Below are 20,597 nucleotides of genomic sequence, written 5' to 3'. Positions count from 1 at the left end.
TATGAAATCATTATACACTCATAGCAATTCACATCAATGTATATTATTATTGCTAAGCTTATACTTATGCTTTTCAAAAGACTTCTTCTAACAAGTGTGTTCAACTTCAATGTGTTGACATTTTATGAAACATATTCATATTAAATTTATTAATATGCTAAAGAAAACATGATTGTTTTTTTTTACAAAAGATGTATATTTATCGGACTGAATGTGTTTGGCTAATCATCGTTTGATTATCTTCTTGTTTGCTATTGTTATATATGTGCACATTTAATCAAAGATTTTTTTTTTAGGTTTAAACTCTTCCTATTGCTATTGAAAAACGTATTTTGGAGTCAGTCAATATACTTTTATTTTTCGTGTTATCCGATGCTTTAGATAGATATTTTTATTCATTCTACATGTTCCAGTCGCCTAAATTCAATTTTGCTTATCAACTACTTTATCTGAATATAATATGGATTGTTCACAAAAATATATTAAAATAATAAACGCTGCAAATTTTTGTTCTTGGATTATTCAAAATGTCTGTGTAATAGATCTGATAATTGTCTGTTTTAATTACACTAACTTGCCTTTATCTTTACAGATATACCTGATTTGAGCCAAACATAAGAATGCAATAAAGTCGTAACTTGAAATGTGTTGTTTAAGTTAGCAACCCTTTATTAGTGTTTCTCATTGCAAAATATAAAGTATGAATTTACAGCACGATTGAAACTGCAACTCACACAAGTTATTAAGTGTTTGTCTACTCAGTTTTGAACTTTGCTGTAATATGTTAATGACAATGTGTACTCTAAAAGTAAAATGATAAACCGATTGCAATCTATTTAGGACGTGGTTAAATGAAGAAAAAATTTTTTAAAGTATTTTCCTTTTTTCTACATCTTTTTCTTTAACATGTTTAAATGCAGTGCAAGTGTATAAATTTATGTTTGCGTAAGGTCAAGTGTGAACTATTTTGGGTACATTTAAGAAATATGTATTTGATTTCAATGAAATCCTATACGCACTATGTTAAAGATGATCTATTTAAAAGTAAAGGCATTATAATTTTATTACCATATTCGAAAAAAAAGTGTTATTAACAATTGCAGACCAAATCCAAATCAATAGAATAAATCGGATAGTTAAAGATCAGTAAGTATTTTCAATTTTAAATACACCTTTGATACATTTCATTTTCTCTTTTTTTTTTTAGGAAAAATGATTGGGTCAATACCTAGGTTCTGACATGCCAATAAAATAATGGTTATTGTTTTAATGAAAATTAAGTGTATTGTTTTGTTTTGGTTGTTTTTGTTTATTTTTTGTCTTTATGGTGTCGATTTGTCGACTTTCTATTACCTGTACAGTATCTCAATCTCTCATGTTTATTACAATAATTCAAAAGCATAATACTTTTGGGAATATACCTTCCTCTTGCATTGCCTTGACTTCTCCTTGTATATCTTGCACGGTCCATATAGTCCTATCAGCTTTGGATATTTTGTTATGCTTTTCACATATCTAGTTGACGAGCCTTACCAAATAGAAGGTCCAAAATGCGCATCGGGTGCAGTAGAATTGGTATCGTTCATCGTATACTAAAATCTTAAAATACGAGATCAGTTAAAAACAAAATCCCCTATTTAAAGTTTATCCTAACATACATACTTAACCTGCGATTATACGCAGACAGTAATGTATTAGGCTAACATAAACATAAGTAAAGGTAGATGAAAACTATCCATGAACAAATAACAAATATGTTCAAACTTACAAATTACAAATTACCTAGGTCATAAGATTGTTATGTGTGTCCTTCCTGTATAAGGTTGCATTTCTGTAAATATCTACAATGCAATTTCCCATAGAAACTCCTTTTACGGCTAAAACTGTACCACTTTTACTATGAAGTTTTGAAAAAAAAATATATCCTAGAATGGAAAGTTCAAAGGCACTACTATTTTTTTTCAAAGGTCAAAATATAGGGCTGTGCGGCAAATTTTCAACGTTTATATCCCCCGAACGTCTAAGAGTTTAAACTTACACTAAAATTCTATACTAGCCCTACCTTTAGGAGTTCCACAGATTTCGATATGACTGATATGCATATGCATAAATACTGGTAACATTCCCAAGTTATGTCTCTACGAGATGAAACATATAGATCAAAACTGGGAACCAGTACGTAAACAAAAGTAATTATCTATGATTATTATATATCTCCCCAAAAGAGGCGTGGTTTGAGAAACAGCTGTATTTACAAAGTGCAACCTTTAGCAGTCCCAGTACTAATTACTATGTAATAATAATGAACCCATACCTGTATAAAAGAGAATAATTAAGCTTTCGAACAACAAGGTAAATTCAATTAGTCAATAAAAACCGAAAATGAATTGATCAACAAACGGAACGAGTGAAAAACAACTGTCATATTCTTGACCGGGTATAGGCATACCATAAGATTAGATGTTAACTCTACAGCTAATGGGTATTTGTCTTTTTAACTTTTCACTAGAGCTGCCATATTTCAAACTGTTATATGAATTTAATTTGAAAATCACTAGTTTATTAACCCGAAACGAAATATTTACCACAAAAGATGTTTTTTTTTTACTTTGTGAACAATCATTGAAATATGTGTTTCATTTAAGATATTGGTAAATTGCATCAAAACGTTTACAACAGACAGTGACCAAATCAATAATTGGAGTTTGAGCAACGATGAAGTTTGAATGTGGTAGACAGGAACGAAATAAGCACGGAGCTAAACAATCGTATATCAAGTAGAATTGACGTTCGTTAGCATGATAACGTATGTCTAGAACAGCTTATTATATTCATGGTACCTATTGTACAGCAAAATTATTCATAATAGATATCTGTGGCACAATGATCGAGAATAAAATGGTCGTAAATAAAAAATCTCTTACCAACGTTTAAGAACTATTACAATCGAAAAGGACCAATTGTATTGCCTAACCAGGACACACCTATAAAGTAAAGCTGTAAAGACATAAGGAGATCAACATACGATCAATAATGATTTACAAGTTACTATACCATTATAAATGCGAAAGCGAGTTGATTAGGTAGAGAAAAAAATGTAAATCCAGGAATGCATTCTCTGTGGTGATAACATTATCCTCACAAGTAACACTAAAAGAAGCGCCTGAACTATAAAAAGACATGATAAAAAGAGGACAAACGTTTTGCTGTTTTAAAAAGGCCTATGTAGATGTAGTCTATTAATATGTATGCCTTCATTTGATTAATACGAAGAGAACATGATTTGTGATCAAATTAAAATTCAATATGTATTATTATAATTTCTATTATTCATATTTCATTTTGTTTAATTTTCACTGCCGAACTCATTGATAACTGAGCCGTTTGTAGTGTTTATATGTATGGTTACAACATAGAGACATGAATGTAGCCATCAATAAAGCTGTTCTTTAAATTTTTTAACTCAATCAGTTTTAGTCTATTGTAGTGACCGATTGATAGAAAACATTTCGAAAAAAAAAAAAAAAATTAGTTATCACACTTATGATAGAACAAAGCCATTAATAAATTTTGTATAACAGAAACTGCAGAGGAAAACTTAAACATCATGGATTTATACCACAATTGTTCACAAACAATCGATTTTTTGTTGCCATCTGTTTATTGACTTAAAACTATAAATATATATTTCAAAGATATACACCATATACTGAACAATGAAGAAAAAAAATAGTCCTTGCAAAATTAGAATTATATTCCGTTTCATCAACCAACGGAGTCGCCTTGAATAAGAGGTAATTGGCAAATATACATATTCTATCCTTGAAACTATTCGATAGAGAACTTTTCAAGTCAGGAATATGACAGTTGTTATCTATTCGTTTGATGTGTTTGAGCTTTTGATTTTACCATTTGATTGGGGACTTTCCATTTTGAATTTTCCTCGGAGTTCAGTATTTTTGTGATTTTACTTTTTTTTTCACACAGTTATAATTACCTGAAGGTCAAGAAAATTTACGTACGAATCCTTTTTTGAGGTGATGCCTTTTATTGACAATTATTGATGAATTAACAATATCAAATCTTCCTACTAGTATATTGTTTAGACCATATAATAAAACTAAGGGTATGTGGTATGATTGCCAATGAGACAAAATGAAGACATTTTATGTGATTCAGGATTAATTATTTTCCTTCATTGACCTAATGGAAATGGGGATCGGGCCTCGTAAATAATTTAAACTGATTTTCGGACATTAATAATTCGATCTTTTAGTGTTTTTTAGAAAATGAAATTTAATTCTTAGGATATTATGATACTACACCTTCTCTTATGCATTACAATTTTATATACATGTCATAAAATATCAGGAAAAAGCATTTCTATTTGAGTGTTTAATTTTAAATATATTTCTTTCAGGGACGTATGGAATTTAAAGGAAAACATATTTTTCTACAGATGATTTTAGATATGTTTTTCGCTTGATCATTATTTATCTTGCGTAATTATCAAGATCTTTTATAGGATATTTACGAGTTTTTAGTAGAAAGTTGTATACAATTACTGTTCCGAATAAATTGTCCATTCATGTTTTGTTGTAAACTGAAATATTATTGTTTGACATAGAGTATTTATTACATCATGATTATTAAGAAAATGATAAAGACGAATGTCTGAATGATAAATATATTCTTTATGCATACGTCACAAAAGACGAACAGGAAACTATAATTTGAAATATCAGCATCACGTGCTCAAAAATATCTCAAAAATTGTATGTGTCCGCAGATACTGAAGTTTTCATATACAATACAATTAAAATACAAAAGTATATTTAAAAATACATGTTTAAAGGATTGTTGAAAACTATTCATTAATTTAGCTCAACATCTATTATTTGAAAAGTTTAACAAATAAGACTGGCAAGATTATCAAAATAAACATACCCAAGGGGTTATAGCCATCTTTGTTGGATGAATTAATGACTACGGTATAGTAAAATTGTGTCATTATAAAACGAACATATCCCCAAAAAAATCTGTGAATGTAACGAAGCAAATGATACCCTCTTGAAGTTATAGTCTATCGGTAGATACACTTTTTACACCTGTTTATTTAATGAAGACACGCAGTTCTATATAAACTTTCATCAAGTACGACAAAGACATTTAGAAAAAATAGATAAATAGACGACTAGGAGTTAAAATGAAAAAAAGGTCTAAAAACTAATATTGCGATTGGGAGTTGCACCCTTAACATGCTTAATATTGAACAGCGGTATACTACTGTTGCCTTTATTTAAGTCAGGTAATGAATACACGAAAATTGAGAAGCTAATTTTATTATTTGAATAGCAAATGCATATATTGTTAACATACTGAAGTAAAATTTCAAATCATTATTAGGGTATTGAATGAAAGAAAGTCAGGAAAGATCAAATAACCTTAAATCTAATTTCTCTATGAGTTAAAGGTAGAGCTTTGTACGCTTGATATAATCTTTCAGCTGATCTGTTTTTATATGTATTATTTTCTTTATAAATACTTCATTTGAAATTTAAAATGATGTGGTTACGAAATTTGTTTTTCAATTGAATAACAATAAAAACTCCCGTTTGGAGATATCAATATGCAAGTTAGAAGCATTTACAATTTCACTTTCTATATAATTTAAAACGACCAAGTAGATCGAAATATATGTCCTTACTAAGTTGTCTTGAAACACGACTCTGGCGAAATCTGAACCGACCCCGCCTACATCAAAATTTAAAACCAAAAACATAAGACACCTACATTGCCGTCATCAGCAGCTTTGTTTCATTTCCACCGAAGAGTTACGACCCCTCCTTATGCACATAGGTTCTAGAATCGTAAGTTGTCTTGTGTCAGCTCGGAAAGTCGTATGCACATTGGACACCTTCATTTGTGATCTTAAATAATTTAAAGTCAGAGGTAAAAATGAGCTTGAATTCTCCACCTTTATTATCGTAATAGGATGAAGCAGTGAAATTTTAAGAAAAGTTAAAAAAAAAAAAAAGAAATATTAATGTCAACAAGCAGCAATTTTATAAAATGGAAGCCATTTCATCCGTCCCGTTACCAAGCTTTTTCCATAATAACAAGGAATTCCACAATTTTTGTGTATTTGTTTGAAGATTATTGTTGTCTCCCTTTAACTATATTTCGATTCAATTAATACGTGTATTTGTTTATTTATGTTTTGTAAAAAAGGGAAGATATGGTAACATTTTCACATGTACACATTTTTTAAAATGTTTTTAAAATAAATGTTGATTCACACATGATTGTGTTTTGAAATGTATTCATTTCATACCAAATATCGACACAATGTTTGAATTTTCCTATAGTGCTTTCAAAAAATGCATCACAGCTAGAACAAAGGTATATTACAATTAAAAAAATCAGCTTCATTATGATCAATTATGTTATTGACAATAAATAAAAGTTAAGCGGGGTAACAAATATTTATAACTTTGATTCTTTCTGCATTGCCATGGATAAGAAATATGTTTCTTCATAATTTTTACATTAGTTTTGCACATTGGGTATGTCAATTAATAGGCAAGTAAAACAGCTAAATATGGAATTTCAGCTCGATCCATCGAAGATCAGAGGTCAAGGTGAAGGTCAAACTCTAAAATGCTGACAAATTTGATAAAACCTGTATATTTGTATTGATGAACTTGGATGCTGTTGATTGTACATGTACATTTAAGAATATGGAAAGCTCTCAATCATCTTCCAAGTCTTCAAAATTTGTCAGTTAATTAGTTGAAACTATCAATGATTTGCTATCAACACTGAATTCTTCAAATAATTAAAACACTAGGCTTATATATAAGACAACTACTGGCGAGGCTCCTGACTTGGGATAGGCACGTTAATTTGTTCTATGTAACTGTGTACATTCTATTACACGAGATTATATATTACTCTAACTTGTACCCGTATCTGTGTTGTCTATTTCATTGGTTATATAATCAAAAGAGCTTTTTCGAACTAAGTTTTATTCTTGATTTCATCATTATTAGTGAATATTACATTGATTTGTAGATTGTTGTCTGTCTTTCCGTGTTCTTTTTGTTTTGTTTTCGTCAGGATATTATCTATTAGTCTTCTTCCGTTCGAGATTATTTTATGCATGTTTGGTATCTCTTACTTCTTTTTATTTATGACATGCCACGAAAATGTATTTGATCACGTTGACATTTAATTTACTAATCTCAGCCGTTTTATGCATAAATTTGAGTTACCAATGCAGCATCGACGCTTGATCGTGTACATATCTAATATAGAAGTAGAACCGTTGAGTTATAACCATCAAATAGATTTCGAAACATCATGAAAACATTTTTCTTAAATAACATGGGGGTATTGAATAAGTAATAAATGTGTTCATAAACAAATTTTTTTTCAGAATCACTAGAACTCGAGTAACGAAAAGACACTAACTGTCTAAAAAGTTTTTATAATTCATATTTTATGCAATTAATCAATTTAAAATACATTCATTACTGAGTTTACAAATGCATTTCCCCAATTACCATAATTACTTGCTGGATGACTGTATTATCAATGTCACAGCTTTTCGTGATTTTCATGTATAAGTAGAAGCCATAAATTACGTAAATATTTATAAATGAAATTGAATTTTAAATTGTATTTTGGATAGCGTATCAATATATGCCGTTTCTTCATTTTGATAAAGGTGGGATAGCATCAGGAGGAATGATCAATTCTTTACCAAATGTGCTAAATGGCGGGACATCTTCTTAGTTTTAGAAGTTACCCGTACTAGAAAAAGTTTTCCAGAAACATGGCTTTGGACAAATAAAACAACTGGGTATCTTAGAGATACATTGGCATTTCATCCCATTTCTATTTCATAAGCTCCTAGCTAGATAAAAACTAATTGTAGAGTTGTTCTCTTTAGCTTATATATATTTCAGCATATATCTTATGAATTTAGCAGGTCGATACCACTATAATAGATTTTTACGTGAAAATACATTTGCATAGTACAATGTTATTCTTAAAATACAAAATTTAAACATGCCCCTTAAGAGTTGACCTATTTAAAAAATGAGCCACAATACAGTGTAGCCTACAAGAAGTTTCCTCTTAAGAATAAGTTGTATTCGGTTAAAATGTGTAATTTTTTATTGTGTCTCGGAATCTCATGCTTGATTTCCCCCCCCCCCAGCTAATGTAATACATATAATGTATTAAAAGTAATACTATAATCGTCAATTTGCATGCTAATATTAAAAAAAAAGTATTGTCCACCAGCTTTTAACCTGTTTTCGTCTTGTCAAAAGAATGAACATGTTTAGTCTATTATTTTGCTCTGTAATTGAGCATTCAATTTACGTGAAATCAACTTCGTCCTGTATTTGGCCTTTCTTTTTTATTCGAGGGAGACTGATGGGTCTCTTGTAGACACAAATCTCGTATGACGTACACAATTTAAAGCCTTGTATATATGATGAGTTGATTCGCAATCATACCACATCTTCTTTTTTTTTATTTATACCAGAAATATCTTTAATGATAATGAATGTTAAGGTTAAGGGCCGACCAGCTCTGCTTACACTAAGTCTTATCACAATTATTATCAGTCATCCCTTTCATTCGCGATGCATTAAGCCTATAGTAAATTAAATATTAATTGTTTTAATATTCATACACATGGCTTACCGCAATTCAGGATACAAGGATTCGCTTCTTATATAAAGCGTTAGTGAAAATAAATGAATATCAATAGTAATGATATACTGTTGATACGATGTCTGTAGTCATAATGTTTCAATGCAAGTAAAAAAATATTAGGAAATTATGTGTTTGTTTTAGTTTTTGATTCTGAATGTTAAGCTTCATGCGATATAAGAGCTTAAAGGGAAAAAAGTGTAACTCCAACTTAATTTAAAAAGGGGGAATGTCCATAAAACCTGAAAAAATCAAACGTTAGACTATATCAATCAGCGGACCGAATGGAACAATAAGTGTTCCTGTAGTGTTATTCATTTTGTTTAAAGATTAAGAGAAATTTTATTCGGTTTTGTTTACAATATTTGAACAAGTATTTTCGATACAAAATCGTCATTTGGCTTATTTGTATATAACAATTTCACATAACTGTAATATTAAACTGTGTAAATATATCCCTCAGTCATTTGTTGTAAACACAATTATTATTCACATACGTTGGATAGAGTTTGAATATCTAACAGATGATAATAACGTAGAAAAGGAATGAGACCAAACTTTGAATGCTAAATGTATTTTTTAAAACATGTACGTTGCACAAAAGAAACACATTTTAGCGCGAAAACAAAGCCTTATCTGTATCACATTTCCAAAACCGTTAAGTTCATATTATTTATTAAATTTGTACTCATAGACTTCAGATTTACTACACAACAAAACAATTACAATGCAAAATAAGATTTAAAAATAAATGTTCAAATTTATTGAAAAACATTATTCAGTTACGCTCCACATCCAATATTGTAAAGGTAAACACCAAAAGAGATTCAATACGAACACTGTCAAAGGGTTTTAATATGCTTTGTGCAAGTAATTGTGTTAGACTTAAGATTCATGTTCAAAATTAAAACTAAATGTATACCTGTTTATATCAATATCTAGTTTTAAATATTGTCCAATTTATTTAAGTACGTTCGACTGACATTGTTAAAATATCAATAATTGATCCCTGAAAAAAGGTCACAAAATGGACTTTTACCGTTTTTTCATTTTCTGTTTTTTAACAATATCAAATCATAAATAAATATTTTGAAATCCGGAACCGTAGACTATTATTGAAGACATTATTTTGATTACAAATCAGCCTGAAGTCAGTTAAATTGAATACTTGATAGCCATTTATCATCTCTCTCTCTCTCTCTCTCTCTCTCTCTCTCTCTCTCTCTCTCTCTCTCATAGCGTCGTGCTTACCATTTCGCATTTTGTTTGTATGTTTTGCCTGTATGTAAGCAAGGCAGTTTCCCAGAATTTTCCAGGTGTCCAACATATTCAGTTTATAAATAGATTAACAATAAAATTTATTCGTCAGAATATACTATAACTGCATAATATTTCATGTTAAAATGTTTATACACATAATTCCTTTAAAGGTGCATTAAAATAAAATAAAATATGTATTGTGTTTGTTCAATCATTAATGAAACTAAATAGTGAAATAATAATTCGCTTCTAGCAGCCAGTTTGGTTAAATTTTGCCAAAAAAAGCTAAGAAACATCGCTGATGAATTATTCTTTTGTAAGTGAATAATTCGACCTCATTGAATGCGTATTCATGTGACCTTTAAATATAGCCTCTTAGCTAGAGACGGGTTACGCATGTATTTAGCCATTCAAAGGAAAAAAATGTCAACATTGTAATTGAAACAATGACAACCATCTACAATATGAAATCAAACAGACCTAGAAAAATCCAATTGCACGTGGTCGCTATCTGTTTATTTATATATGTGTTTATATCGGGTTATATGACCGTCGGTAGTCTTCGGAGGTCATCTCAATGGTTAATTAGATGACGTCTGGACAAAAAATACACACTAAACGCTGATACATATAATCGAGTTCATGCATTATAATTTGTGTATTAAAGACTTTTTGTAATTCGGATAAACGTTTTAGTATGTAATAAATCAAATATGAAAATATATGTCACATCGGTGAATTTGACAACTAAAACTCTTTTGAGAGTGAACAGATGATATTTCAGCTAAATATTATTTAATCTTGTATTGTAATTGATGTACACCGTAAAATGGTGCACTACCGGTAAGGAATCAAATTTGTGTCCTAGTTTAATCCATCATTTTCTACATAAGGAAATGTATGTACCAAGTCAGGAATATGACAGTTGTTTTCCATTCGTTTGATGTGTTTGAGCTTTTGATTTTGTCATTCGATAATGGACTTTCCGATTTGAATTTACCTTGGGGTTCAGTATTTTTGTTGTTTTACTTTTTACATTTAAATCCTTATTACATTTTTAACTTTTTTTTACTATGAATTTTATTTTATAAAATATAATGGAATGTATGAATTAGATGCGTCTACGAGTGAACGAGCTGACTTACTCGCATATCATCTGGTTTTTATAAGAAGAATGTACTGTTCTTGTGTTGATTAGTATGCATTTAAATACATTAGGAAATGGAGGTACAGCAAAACCTGGACACACCTACAAAATTAATTTACAAAGACAAACGAAGATCAATATAAGATCAATAATGATTTGCAAGTAACCATAACAAATTACATAGATAAGCGAGTTGTTCAGGTAGAGACTGTTGGAGATCCATAAACGCATTATCTGTGGTGAAACCAATATCCTCACAAGTAACACTTAAAGAAGACAAAAGTGTTGTTGTTATAAAAAGGCAGTGTATTTAGATGTTTAATATTACTATGTATGCGTACATACAGTTAAAATGTAGTTAACGTGATTTGTGACCAACAATAAAATATAATATGTATTATTATAATTACTATTACTCATATTTGACATATATTGATAACTGAGTAGTTTGTATGTATGGTTATAACATATTTTTCAACAGATTTTCATAGTTTATTCTTATGTTGAGCTGTTACACCACTGTCTCAGGTTAGAGGGGGGATTTGAGCGCTCACAAACATGTTTAACCCCGCTACATTCTTTATGTGCTTGTCCCAAGTCAGGAGCCTATAGTTCAGTGGTTGTCGTTGGTTCATGTCTGTCATATTTGTTTTTAGTAAACTGCTTTGTTATAAATAAGGCCGTTAGTTTTCTCATTAAATTGTTTAATATGTTTCATGCCGGGGCTTTTTATCGCCGACCATACGGTATGAGTTTGTCTCATTGTTGAAGGCCGTGCGGTTGCCCATAATTGCTTACATCTATTTCATATGAACTTTGGGGGAGTGTTGTGTCATTGGAAATCATACTACAGCTCATTATTTTTAACATAAATGTAGCCATCTAAAAGCCGTTCTGAAACGTGTTTGTACTCAATCAGTTTTTGCCTAATGTCCTGACAGATAGATAGAAAAAAAAAATCATATTTCACATTTGTAATCGCACAAACCATACACAAAAGTCATTAACTGGTTTTTTATACAGAAACTGCACAGGAAAGCTTAAACCTTATGTCTTTATACCAAAACTGCTCACAATGATCAATGGTAATATTTATCTCAAAAATACTCGCAATATACTGAATCAATTAAAAAAATATAAAAGTAGTCCTTATAACATTAAGATTATATTCCGTTTCATCAACCGACGCAGTCGCCTTTGGTAAGGTTCTGAATAGGGGTAACAGGCCAATATATATCTTTAATATTGGAAACTATTCGATACAGAGTTTTTATCAGAGTAAACATCACCTGAAGGACAAGGCAATATACGTACGAATCCTGTTTTGAGGTAGTACCTTTTATTGAAAACAGTTATGAATGAATTAAAAATATCAAAATCTTCCCACCAGTATATTGTTTACACAAGACTTTTTATGTGATTCAGGGTTAATGATTTTCCGTTTTTTTGTCCTAATGGAAAGGGACAAACGAATAGATTCCAAGATTAAAGATTAAAGATTTTGTTATCCAAAATGCTTCGTAAATGATTTTTACCTGATTTTCGTTTATTAATATTTCGATCCTTTAGTGATTGATAAGAAAAGGGAATTTAATTCTTTTTATGACACTACAACATCTTTTATGCGTAACATCTTTAAATACAAGTCATAAAATAGGAGGAGAGAGCATTGCTGTTTTATTTTTAAATGCAAAATATATTTCTTTAATAGATGCATGAAATCTAAATTGCAAGTTTTTTTTCTACTGATGATAACAGATATGATGTTCGCTTAAACATTATCATAATAATTGAATGTTTTTTTTCGACAGTGCATGCATTAATCACATGTGTAATTTCGGTACAAGGTCAAATGTTATCCAATCCTTACATAATTAACAATATCATTTGATAGATATGTACGAGTGTTTTTAGAAAGTTGTATACAGTTACTGTTCCAAAAAGGTTGTGTATTCATATCCATTCAATCTGAAATATTATCGTTTGACTTATATTATGTGTTATATTATGACAATGAAGAAAATGAATAATACCAATGTCTCAATGACAAATCTATTCCTTTTGCATTGTATTGCACAAAAGACGCATCATTTTGACAGGAACAATTTATTTTTAAATGTCTGCCTCACGTGGGAAAAAAACTCTCTTTAATTGCATATATCCGCGAATGATTTATCACATCGAAAGATATAACAATGCAAAATTATATTTCAACATACATTTTTAAATTTTTGCTAAATGCCATTCATTAATCAAACTCAACATTGAATATTTTCTTATCTAATTACGTCAAATGAATTTCAAAATCTCTAAATTAAATTGCCGTAAAATGGTCTAGACAGGGCTTAACGTGAAATAAAGTATCTGCGAAAATAAGTGGGTTTATAGTATAAGAAGCTACAGAGCCTCCAAATGTACACGCGCAACGGATTACAGACAATTTTGTTCTATTAAACATGTAATTTAATAAACGTCAATGTACAATTATTTTTATTTTTAATTTTTATACACAAATAATCATGTGCATATAAAGAAGCAATGACCACTGTGCGAAAGGTACCCTTTGATTATATGGTCAATCTGCAGAAGTACAAATAATCGGAAAGGAATAAATTTTTTAAACCAGTTTATGAGATTTAACTATCCTGCTATGTATATACCCATCATGTACGACGATGACATTTAGAAAAAATACAGATAATTAAATATAAGAAAAAAGTAAAATGACAAAAATACCGAACTCAAAGGAAAATTTAAGATTTCCTTAAAATCAAAAGAATGGAGAACAACTGTCATATTCCTAACTTGGTACTGGCATTTCCTTATGTACAAAAGGTCTACATGTAAAATACCAACGATACATTTTGGATTTGCAACCTAAAGTTAGGTACAATTACATAATCTATAAACATGAAATTTTATTTAATTGTATCATCTAAATCCAAAAATACACATGTTGTTACATGTAACTTACTAAAAATAAGACTTGAAATCATTAGATATTGAATTAAAAATAGTCGGGAAGTATAAACGCACTGAAATTGATTTATGTTAAATGTAGAATATTGTATAATCGTTCAGTTGATCTCTTTTTCTTTGTTTTTTTTTTTTTTCTATTTTAATTTAATTTGAAATTCTATTGACACGGATTAGAGACGATTAAAAATTGCCATTTGAAGATATTAATACCATGGAAGTTATAAGCATTTACAATTTTACTAACTAATCAGATATACTACAGAACACAGGCGATGTTGTAATAATGTAATCCCATAATGAGGAAAAGGCTAGGAATAGTATGTAATCAAAACGGGACAGGATCGAATGCTTTATTCGCCATCCTGGTATTTCCGTGAACAAGTCAAGAACGGACTATGATTTAAAGATTAGACAAGTCTTCGCAGCTAAAATTAAGGCGACCTGAGTTTACCGTTGTTCAAACCTCGTAAATCTATTAAATCAAGGTAGCAAAATACAGTTGAGGGAAATCTTAAAAAGTATCCAGATATAGCGCGGCGACATGGTTAGGGTCTCCTGTTATGCATCCATCACGTGCCAAGCGATTCCACACTAAGTCAAAATGTCACAATTGGTAAAATTACAGATCGGACGAATAAATGGGTGTAAAAAGATGTAAAGGACATACAAATAATAACAAATTGCATTTAAGGTCCCCTTTTTCTGAAGGACTTTGAATCTAAAACACAACCTAACATATAACAATCTTAATTCATATAATGGGGCCTGAAATAGTGACCCATTTTAGCGGATTATCATACCACTCATTTTCTTGTTATATTGTTTTGGAAAAAAAACTATACCTAATAAGTACATAAGGATGAATAAACTACGATTTGTTTTTAATTTAATAATAACTATGCATCAAACCATTGTCGCAGGTTAGGGGAGGGTTGGGTGCCCGCAAACATGTTTATCAACGCCACATTCTGAATATGCCTGCTTCAAGTCAGGAGCCTGTAATCAGTGGCTGTTGTTTTTCGTTTATTGTTTTGTACATAAGTCAGGCCGTTAGTTTTCTTGTTTGAATTGTTTTACATTTTCTTTCATAGCTTGCTATGCCGTATGGGTTTCATTGTTAAAAATTTGTAAATACAGCTGTTTCTCAAACAACGCCTCTTTTGGGGAGATATATAATATTCATAGATAATTAATTTTGTATACGCACTGGTTCCCAATTATGATCTCTATGTTTCATCTCGTAGAGACATAACTTGGGAATGTTACCAGTAAATATGCATATATAATTATTTATATTGAAATCTGTGGAAATCCTAAAGTCAAGGTAGGGGTAGTATAGAATTTCAGTGTAAGTTTAAACTCTTAGAAAGTTCGGGTCATATAAACGTTGAAAATATGCCGCACAGCCCTATTGTTTGACCTTTGAAAAAAATAGTAGTGCATATGAACTTACCAACAGTGAACACTGCCCTTTCCTGAATCTTGATATCTATATCTTTAACGGGAAGCTTAATACCAAGATTTATGATAAAAGAGATGATTTTCATTTCCTATTGTTAATTATCCATTTTTAGATGGTGACGTTGCCTTGTCACCATCTTATGGTGTTTATATATCTCAACTTGTTCGATTCGCTCGTGTATGTAACAACGTATTTGATTTCAACGAAAGATATCTCTGTATTTCTGAAAAATTATTACACCAGGGTTTTCGATATCACAAACTAGTCAAAACATTTACTAAATTTTATCATCGGTACAAGGACATCATTCGTAAATATAAATCAAGATGTAGACATCTTATACGTTCAGGTATTTCACATCCAATATGTTATGGTAATATTCTTTACAAAGCACAAAAATGTCGGCATTCACCTCAAAACCTAACCAAACCTTTAAACAGACTTATTCGGAAGGGATATAGTTACGATACTGTTGTCAGGTCATTAAGGATTGCATATTTTGGTATTAATATTAATTCACTCATAGGGTCTTTGTATCGGAAATAAACACACTTATTCTAAAACCAGTTGTTGGCATGATACGGGTTATGTTCTTCTCATAAACTTTATGATGGTATGATACTTAACCCCTAACGGGAGGGATTGTACCTGATTTTCATATGATGAAGACATAATCTTTTAATCAGTTTAATTGAGGCCTGGAGCTGGCATGTCAGTAACTGCTAGTAGTCCTTTGTTAATTTATGTATCATTGTCATTTTGCTTAGTTTCTTTTGTTACCTATTCTGACATCGGACTCGGGCTTCTTTTAAACTGAGATTTACTGTGCGTATTGCTATGTGTTTCTTTATTATAAATTGGCTAGAGGTAAAGGGGAGGGTTGAGATCTCACAAAACATGTTTAACCCCGCCGTATTTTTGCGCCTGTCCCAAGTCAGGAGCCTCTGGCCTTTGTTAGCTTTGTATGTTTTTTTTAATTTTAGTTCCTTTATATGTTTTTGGAGTTTAGCGTGACGTCCATTTTCACTGAACAAGTACACAATTTTATTTAGGAGCCAGCTGAGGACCACCTCCGGGTGCGGGGTTTTCTCGCTGCGCTGAAGACCCATTGGTGGCCTTCGGCTGTAATCTGCTCTTTGGACGGTTTGTTGTCTCTTTGACATATTCCCCATTTCCATTGTCAATTTTATTTCCATTCTAGGTTATATTTCTTTTTCTTCAAAACTTCATTGTAAAAGTGGTACAGTTTTAGTCGTAAAAGGAGTTCCTATGGGAAATTGCATTGTCGATATTTACAGAAATGCAACCTATAGGCTGCACGGTAACCTATATTTGCTTACTTCTACGTCATTCAGGCTCTGTTTGAAAATGGTGTACGAATTAACGGATACTCCAGTCGTTCTATTTGAGTAGTCAAAATGCGTGATTAGTATAAATGTATGTGATATACAGTCAATGACCAATACTGATTTAGGCCATGCCTACCCTTTTAAATTCGTACTGAAATGTACACACTTCGAGAGGCGGCCATTAAAATAACAATTTTGGCCACATTTCTCATACACAAATTAAACAAAAAAAAGTGTTCTTTCTCTTCTTTGTTAATAGAATGTTTTTGATTATATAGTTTAATGCTCATAGTTGATTTTCCTTTCTGAAATCGGCCAAACTCGTTCACACGAATGATTTCAACGTATTGAAACATAACAATTTAACTTGGCCAACGAAAGAAGTTAGACCGGTAAAAGTAGTTTTTTTAAATATTTACTAACTAAACGATAACACATAAATGACATAGTTGATATACAATCATTCAAGATTGCAGTAAAAAGACAATAATAGTGCATTAACTTCACATACAATGTAATAACGATACATTATTTAAAGATTCAACACAAAACCAAGTAAATGTACAGAGCTTCGCCTTTTCCCCGTCTCTAAAGCCTTATCATTATATCGGTTTTATGTCAAGTCAATTCAAGTCAATTCACAATCATCGTCATCAAGTAATAACCTACACACACTTGACAACAATAAATAGAATATAAAACGACTTTGATCCAGTTGATATTTGATCACAACTCTACAATTCCCTTCTAATTATAACATACGTGAAGCAAATGACTGAAAGATGATTTGTGTACTAAGATATCATCAAATGAGTTGCACATGGTTTAAATTTGAATCATGTACACTTACTGTAAGACATATAAATGGATTTAAATATCCATATTATATGTCAAAACGTTATCGTTCTATTTAAAATTAAATTGTTCATTTCATTATATCAAAGATTATAGCATACACTAATAACAAGGCAAAATTGTATAACAGGATTAAATATCGGTGCAGGATGGAACGGATTGACACTCGATATAAACATTGCTTTTAAGTGAAATTAGAAAAAAATGAATACATCGATGCCTAAAGATTTAATTGGGAAAACAATCATTTGAATTTGCACTTAGAATTGACGTCAGTCGTTTCGGGCTTCAGATGGCAATTTTCATGTAAATTTCACAATCTGCATATGTCAGTTGTAGTATTTGATGGAAAAACACACGTTGCAACCGTATTGTTATGTGGATATTTAATGAACTATTAATGATTGGAATTCGGATGCTAAACTGAATGAAGCTGACAATGTGAAAAATTGATTGATAGGCAATATGGCAAAATACAAGATAACTTGGTAGTAAAGTTCTGCATAATAAAAAAAAAACTGCATAATATAAACAATGTCAAATAAATATATGGATGTGTACTATTTGGCTAATCATTTTGACTAGGGCCCTATGTTTCTGCTGGATAGTTTACGCGGAGAAAATTAGGCATAGGACCGGGATCCAATGATATAACTGTTGGTATACATCTATTTTAAATGTTCCCATCAGCGTTAACAAACAGAATCAAAATATAATGTCCACCTGAATAACAAATCATTGGTTATGAACTCTTTCAATAGCATAAGGTACTATGTTTCTTTATAAATGAATATTCTATTTATTTTGCCAATTTTGACATGTCATTATATAATTATAGTACTTTTAAAGATGTTGTCAAAATCCGTTGAGTGTGTTCATACTTTGGATTCAAAACCTTGACAGGAACGATCAAAAACTTCCGTAGGCAACGGATGCCAAAGCTAATATGTAATCACTAGACACACACATTTCTGGACCATGGTTTGAGGCAAAAGTAAAATAGGCTAAACACTGTTTGAAATCATGGACAAAATTTACCAACCGCATGATTCAGGGGTCATTACTCAAAAAATTCTAATGTGTGGTTTCAAGTTATTTTTTATGAATAGTAATGTCACATTTATTTATTTTTAATTAAAATTGGTGGTATTTTGGCATGGATAAAAGAAAACAATTAAAAAGTGAGGGCCAATTTAATCTTAGTCGAACCTATCCCTTTTTTAAAGGGGAGATCAGGTGTACATGCATCCTTTGTATGGCTAACTGCCTACATTTTACAGATCTCCTTAGTTCTGCCCCGGTATTACGTGGTGTTTGTGTTTTTTGATCGTTGATGGTGAGCAGGATAAAGATAATCTTTAGTGGTTTTCTCTGCATCATTCGTATTTTCTATCATACGAAATTGCACTTCGTAAAGGGAACGTTCAGTATGGATTGCGTTGAGGTTTACTCACAATATCACATAGCCAGAAATTAGTAGTACTTTTGCTAATTAATATTCATAATATGTAAATGAGAATTGTACCACGTGATAATAGTTTGAACTGGACTGGCTTGATATCATTAAAATCTTTAAAACACGAAAATTATAAGTTGCCCGTCACAGAGTCACTCTGATATTTCCGTAAAGTTGTCAGGCGGTTAAAATCAAATCAATGAACGCAAATTTAGTGAAATTTTCGTGTTTTCGTGAGTTTATTCTTCTTGAAATGGGAGCATTTTAACGTTACGTGGGAACATAGAGTTCAACGAATACACATACTAGGTCTGGACTTGCTTTTTCTTTGGACATTCAAGTTTCAAGTTTCATCCCGGCAACCTGGTTTTGTAATGACCTTGTTAGCCAATTTTCAACACGAAGTTTTCAAATTTGACGTTTTAGCCATTTTAGCCTGTATTTTATACTGCAATGTTAAAAGCCTCTCGCTTCGATTTTTAAAATAGCTCAGGAACCTTGATTTTTGCAACGACAGTCATTATGTTTCGTTTAAATGGTGTATATTGTTGTTTATATTTATTTTCTGTCAATCACTTAAATTTAAGTTAAAACAGACATTTTTTTCAAAATTCCCTATCATTTTAATATAATTTCCGTGACTCGTATCCGATTTCTTTAGTTAATATTCAAATAAGCAAATTGGCGTTGATTTCTGGACATGAGCAGGAATTCACAGTTTTTGTTTGTGCATGTCCACAGTCAGGACCTGTAAATCAGATGACATTTTTTTTTGTTTGCTGCCATATTTGTTGTTTTTTTTTTGTATTGTTTTCAAATATAATACTAGGCCGTTTATTTTTTTGTTTGAATTGTTTTTCATAGCGTACTTTACGGTAAGGAATTTGGGAATTGCATGCTGACGTCCAGTGATCTCTAGTAGATAGTTGTCCACATATATACAGCCTCGCCTAATATTAATGCATGTTTGATTATGTTAAACACATATAAGAATAGACAGTATAAAGGTGAAATCTTATTTCTGAAATAAAAAACCCGAAAATAAATCATTTTCTATTGATATACTTCTTGCATTATTTTAAGAACAAATCAACTTTATCTTTTTATATAACATGCAGTCTTTGATGAAGTTTTTGATATAAATAAGTGTTATCTAATCAACCATAACATATAGACGTACAAACATAAAAGTAGATAAATAGGGATATAGAAAACGCTAGCGGGACTGACATAATTAAGGTACTTTTTCTCAGACAGGAAATATGAAGTACTGTCTAAATTTATGAAAAAAGTTGTAAATTTCGGGTATCATATTCTTTGTGGGAATCTATTAAATAGCAAAAATGAGAATAAAGAAATACA

General features: G+C 30.8%; 1 protein-coding gene across 9 annotated transcripts in view; it reads left to right on the top strand.

Annotated features, from left to right (window-relative positions):
• Positions 1-6,302, top strand: part of LOC127716301 (uncharacterized) — a 78,278-nt gene extending 71,976 nt beyond the window's left edge. For 8 of the 9 annotated variants that reach the window (XR_007988855.1, XM_052222470.1, XM_052222465.1 and 5 more), the window contains one exon: positions 2,646-3,467. Coding sequence is in view for 8 of the 9 variants with exons in the window: in XM_052222470.1 (XP_052078430.1) it covers positions 2,646-2,686 (41 nt within the window). In the remaining variant the exon portion in view is untranslated. Of the gene's footprint in view, positions 1-2,645; positions 3,468-4,420 lie in introns of those variants that run through there. The other variant, XM_052222467.1, reaches the window with a different exon arrangement.
• Positions 6,303-20,597: the final 14,295 nt, after the last annotated feature.

The sequence above is a fragment of the Mytilus californianus genome, unplaced genomic scaffold (genome assembly GCF_021869535.1).
Source record: "Mytilus californianus isolate M0D057914Y unplaced genomic scaffold, xbMytCali1.0.p SCAF_9, whole genome shotgun sequence".
Classification (NCBI taxonomy): domain Eukaryota; kingdom Metazoa; phylum Mollusca; class Bivalvia; order Mytilida; family Mytilidae; genus Mytilus; species Mytilus californianus.
This window is presented reverse-complemented; position numbering and strand designations above follow the sequence as displayed.